The sequence below is a fragment of the Phacochoerus africanus genome, chromosome 4 (assembly GCF_016906955.1).
Source record: "Phacochoerus africanus isolate WHEZ1 chromosome 4, ROS_Pafr_v1, whole genome shotgun sequence".
In the NCBI taxonomy this organism is placed as follows: Eukaryota; Metazoa; Chordata; class Mammalia; order Artiodactyla; family Suidae; genus Phacochoerus; species Phacochoerus africanus.
Genome location: NC_062547.1, coordinates 57,916,238 through 57,922,205, shown reverse-complemented (window position 1 = coordinate 57,922,205; position 5,968 = coordinate 57,916,238). Strand labels below are relative to the sequence as shown.

The 5,968-nt window shown below is 34.3% G+C and overlaps 1 protein-coding gene across 1 annotated transcript; it reads left to right on the top strand.

Annotated features, from left to right (window-relative positions):
• The first annotated feature begins 4,721 nt into the window (after positions 1-4,721).
• LOC125124215 (olfactory receptor 2G2-like) lies at positions 4,722-5,675 on the top strand. The gene has a single exon (XM_047774362.1). It carries the CDS (start codon positions 4,722-4,724, stop codon positions 5,673-5,675), a length of 954 nt encoding a protein of 317 aa, XP_047630318.1.
• The last annotated feature ends 293 nt before the right edge of the window (positions 5,676-5,968 follow it).

Below are 5,968 nucleotides of genomic sequence, written 5' to 3'. Positions count from 1 at the left end.
TCCCTTTCCATTGCATTCTATGCAAGTTACCCAAACACATCCTTTATTTGAATTTTTTATAATTCCTATATATAGCTTAGGAAGTAACCATTATAAAATTCCTTAATGTTTTTCACATGATTTAGACAGTTCCTCTTTTAAAACCTGCAGTTGAGGAGTTCCCATTATGGCATAGCAGAAACAAATCTGACTAGGAACCATGAGGTTGTGGGTTTGATCCCTGGAACTCGCTCAGTGAGTTAAGGATCTGTTATTGCCATGAGCTGTGGTGTAGGTCGCAGATGCGGCTCAGATCTGGCATTGCTGTGGTTGTGGCATAGACTGGCAGCAACAGCTCTGATTAGACCCCTAGCATGGGAACCTCCATATGCCACAGGTCTGATTAGACCCCTAGCCTGGGAAACTTCATATGCCACAGGTATGGCCCTCAAAAGACAAAAGACAAAAAATAAAATAAAATAAAATAAATTAAAACCTTTATTGTATTTATAGTTGTACAACCATCCTCACAATTTGTTTTCATAGATATAGGTTGTCTAAAATTCTTTGAGCATATAGAGGAATACTTTTTACTTCCCAAATATTTACAGATTTCCTAGAGAAATTCTCCTTCAAGTATATGTTCTTTATCTAACTTTTGTTTCTTAGAGAACTTTCCTTTTCTTGTTTTCCTGTCTGTGATCTTTTTTCTTTTTGTATTGTTTCAAAAAGTATGAACCCTACATTTAGTGTTTTATATTTATTCCATATCAGTCATTTTTCGATGTAGAATGATCTAGGCCTGTCTTTTCCCAAATATAATAGGATCATTTTGTCCTTTATTTGCAGCTTTTCTTCCTTTCCCTAGGTGCTGTTTTACTTGGAATTTTAGAATGTAAGATGGAGAATTAAATTTTCATAATTTAAAATTTGTGTTTTGTCCTTCAATCATTTGGTGAAAAACTATAGAGGACATCTATAATGTTCACTCAGATATAGTTTTTACAATCGTTTCTTCCACTAATGAAAGATATATCTCCTCTGGAACATACCCAGCTCAACTTGGCATTTAGCACAGTCACTCATTTATGAAGTTAGCTAGCTTATCTTACCAGCTATGGACCATCTTCTTTATGGACTACATCTCCAGTAGAGTATTTTAGTTTTTATGGTCTGCTATATTTTAACTTTGTTTCTCTAAAATAGAATAGTGCTTAGAGAAGAAGGTTTCACTCTTTGTTCATGAGATTTTATTAAATTTCAGGTACATGATATGTGGAATATGCTATTCAGACTTATAGGCATTCTACAGTTTTAGAACTGTTCCTGTTTAGAGTAGTGTTCACCTTCTGTTTTCTATTATTTGTGTTTAAGCTATTGGATTTAACGAGAAAGTTAGAAACGGCATTCACTGTCAATATTTATGTCTTAAAATGTTTTTTTACAACTTATTTTAAACCATTTGTGCTTATTAATGTATGGTGTTCTTAATGATCAATAAAGGTATTTTGCTTGCACTGAAAAATTGCCATCATTAAAAGGTCCCAAGCTCAATATTACTGGCATTAATCACTTTTCATGAACTCTGCAGTGCACCTTTGGAAGGTACTTGGACACTGCTGCTGTTCTCTGTAAGTCCATTCATGCATGTTTACTGTGAAGTTTTTAAAGGTTCAGATTGAAAAGGAAGGTGAACTGAAGTAGTGATTGCTTACCATGCAAATAAAAAGGCAGGGATCTAAGAGATCACCAAAGTAGGGACAGGGGGAAATTTTAAAGCACTGACCGACAGTGACAAAGAGAGAACTAACAATAGTTAATACTGCATCATATTTATTCAAAACTTTTGAAAAGGAAACATTTGCTTTCATAAAAGACATACATTTGCTTCAGTATGATGCTTTTTAATGGGAAAGAATGGGGGAAAAGTACAAAATGATAATGAGGGTATTTCAAAGTGTTTACATTTTATAACTACAAGATAGGTGGAGTTAAAATCAAGAAGAGGACCATGTGTGGCTGTGAATTTGAGTTATCACATTATAATTTCCCCTCTGCATATCCATTCCTGAATAGATGGCACAATCATACATTCTTGAGACATCTCCAATTTGGAGGAAGATTGGTAAGGTCTGATCATTTATTTATTTATTTATCTACTAGTTGACTAGAGATGTGCTAGTTTCTTTAGGGAAATGAAAGCGGTATAACATTATGGATATAATATGAGTGAACTGTTTAATAATTTTTGAGAGGCTACTTTGTCCTGAACACCCTAAGGGATAGAGGCTGAAAAATCATATCTTATGTGACTCCTGGCCTCAAGAATCTCACAAACTTTTTTGAATAGGTACATTTACAACTCAGTCAAATGCAAAAGTACCTTAATCTCTTAGCAAGTTTCCTATATAATTAAGAACAAAGTTTTTTTTTTTTTTTTGGCAGGAGTAGAAAATTATTTTTTTTCAGGGAAATTTCTTTGGGAAGCATGGGGTTAAGGGAATAACTGCCTTTTAAAATACTGAAGCCATAATTACTAGATTCCTGAGTAGTGCTATTTTATAAATCAGATATAATGCCATCATTGGAAATAAAACCTCTCCTTAATGGCTTGTTTTCAAAACAGGATTCACATTTTGCACCCACACTTCAAACTGGTGATGAAAATACATATGATTACAGTGAAAAGAAATCTAAAATTGTATGAATAACATCTGATTTCCTAAAGACTGTTTTTGGAGCCTAGAAGAACCTGGGTCTCTGAAAAAAAAAAAAAAAGAAACAAGAGATTAAAAAAGCACACACACATAAAAAAAAAGAAACCACTGAGGGAAGGAAAAGAAAGATAGGTAAGAGTATAGAAGTAACTGATTGGTCATAAGAAATAGATTCAAGTGTTTCTTTCACCATTTACAAAATTTGTATATGCCTTTGTGTCATATAAATTTTAAGGAATGGATTTTTAGTTAACACTAATCTCATTTGGTATGTTTCAAAAAATAGGTAAACTTAAAACTAATTTCCAATCTTTGGGGTGATGGAAAATGATTTTATTCTCCCTTTATTGGAAATTGTTTAAGTAAACCCCAGTTTTTTTCCTCTGGTTGTAATTAACTGAGAATCCTCCCTTCCTGTGACTAGAAAGACATTAATATAAAGGAGTACATTTGGTTAGTTGGAAACGATAATTTATTAATAGGTATAATTTATTCCCTCTTTCCAGGTGATGGTGCTTATTTTTTTGAACAGCTTTATTGAGGTAGAACCGATATATAAAAATGCCCAGTTTATTTAATGTATACAATTTCATGAGTCTGGACACCTGCATGCACCCTTAATACCATCTCCATAATCTAAGCAACAAACTGTTTCATCACCTCTATAAGTTTCCTTGTGTTCTGCTTTTTTGTGTATGTGGTAAGAACAGTTAATCCGGTTTACCCTTTTAACAAATAAGTGTACAATACGATATTGTTAAATATAAGCAATAGCTATATTTCTATAGAGCAGTAGCTCTCTAGAATTTGTTAATCTAGTATAGCTGTAAGTTTGCAACCACTGAACAACTCCTATTCCCCCCTCTTCCCATCACCAATTTATTTTCTATTTCTGTTAAGTTTGACTATTTTACATACCACATATAGGAAGACTATTTATTCTTTGGTGTCTGGCCTACTTCACTTAGTATAATGTCCTCAAGGTACATCCATGTTGTTGCACATTGCAGGATGTGTTTTCCAATACTATTACTTCAAAGGATGTTAAATAATATACTATATATTCTTTATTCATCTATAGATGGACACAGGTTGGCAATTGTGAATAATGCTGCAATGAACACAGATTCTGATTTCAGTTCTTTTGGATAAATATCAAGAAGTGGGATTGTAGGATCATCTGATCATTCTATTTTTAATTTTTTGAAGAACATTGATTCTGTTTTTCATAGTGTTTGCACCATTTTACATTCCTACCAAAACTGTACAAACATTTTAATTTCTCCACAACTCCTCCAACATTTTTCTTTTGTTTTTTGATAATAGACATCATAAGAAGTATGAGATAATATCTCATTGTGGGTTTTGTTTATATTACACTGATGATTATTAATGTTGAGCACTTTTTCATAAGCCTATTGTATATTTGCATTTGTTGTTTGCATGAAGCTTTTCCTACATGTTTCTTCCAGGTGTTTTAATTTCAGATTCTTCATTTAAGTCTTTAATCCATTCTTAGTTGATTTATGTGTATGGTACAAGCTAGGGCTTCAATTTTATTCTTTAGCGTGTGGATATTTAGTTTTCCCAAAACCATTTATTGAAGAGACTGTCCTTTCCCCATTATGTATCCTTGGTGCTTTGTTGAAGATCAATTGGCTGTATGACAGCATTTATCTCTGGGCTCTCTCTTCTTCTCCATTGATGTATATATATATATATATCTTTATGCCAGTACCATACTTTTTAAACTATTATAACTTGATGATTTGTTAAAATATCTGCTCCATCTTGCAAAGCATCAGAAGACATCTAAGACATTAAGAGAGTATGTACTGCATTCATTTAGACTGTGTACAATAGAAAAATATATCTAAGTCACTAGATCTACACATTTAACATAGATTATTTTGAGGGGAGATGACATTATCACTCATTTGACCTTGTGTAATATGTAATATGTTATCTTATGTAATATGTCATCTTTCTCAGCTCTGAGTCAGATTTCTGGAACACACTTTACACATGGGGATGGTGAGAAGTACCTATGAGGGTAATATAACAGGTTTTATCCTGTTAGGGTTTTCTGATTATCCTCAGTTACAGAAGGCTCTATTTGTGGTCATCTTGATCTCATATTTACTAACAATTCTGGGGAATACCACTATCATTCTGATATCTCATCTGGAACCCAAGCTTCATACACCAATGTATTTCTTCCTTTCTCATCTCTCCTTCCTGGACCTCTGCTTTACCAGCAGTGTTATTCCACAGCTCTTGGTAAACTTGTGGGATCCCATGAAAACCATCACCTATGGTGGCTGTGTAGTTCAGCTATATGTCTCTCATGCCCTTGGAGCTACTGAGTGTGTTCTCCTGGCTGTGATGTCCTATGATCGCTATGTGGCCATCTGCCGTCCCCTCCAATACACTCTTTTAATGCATCCCCATCTCTGCATGGCCCTGACATTTTTGGCGTGGCTTAGTGGGGTGGCCACCACCCTGGTACAGTCCACTCTCACCCTACAGCTACCTTTCTGTGGGCATCACCAAGTGGATCATTTTATCTGTGAGGTCCCTGTACTCATCAAGTTGGCTTGCGTGGATACCACTTTCAATGAAGCTGAGCTCTTTGTGGCTAGTATCCTCTTCCTTATAGTGCCTGTCTCCTTCATCTTGGTCTCCTATGGCTACATTGTCCAAGCAGTTTTGAAGATCAAGTCAGCTACTGGAAGAAAGAAAGTGTTTGGGACTTGCTCTTCACATGTTACAGTTGTCATCATTTTCTATGGAACCATTATGTTCATGTATCTACAGTCAGCCAAGAGTACATACAAGGACCAGGGGAAGTTTGTCTCTCTCTTTTATACTGTGGTGACCCCCATGCTGAATCCTCTTATCTATACTTTGAGGAACAAAGAGGTTAAAGGGGCACTGTGGAAAGTTCTAAGGACGATTCTAGTAGTAAGTTTTACATGATTGTCAAAAAATTTTAAAAGCACCACTGTGATAAATATCTCTTTTTCGTGGTAAAATAAACTCACATAACATCTTTTAATAGGAACCTATTTGGTCATTTAATCATATTTCCTTTTGGTTAATTTCTTATACAACATTCTTTAATATTCTATGGAATATATGTCTCTCATCTCCACTTTACAATTACCCAAGAGTAACATAAGAGAAATCCTTTAATCAATGTCTTTTCTCCAAAATATATTATATTTGCAGCATATGAGGCACATTTGAATTAAATGTTTTATGATATTAGA

Bases quoted from the DNA above. Each gene is read 5' to 3' on its own strand.
- LOC125124215 (XM_047774362.1), top strand. From the start codon at position 4,722: ATGGGGATGGTGAGAAGTACCTATGAGGGTAATATAACAGGTTTTATC.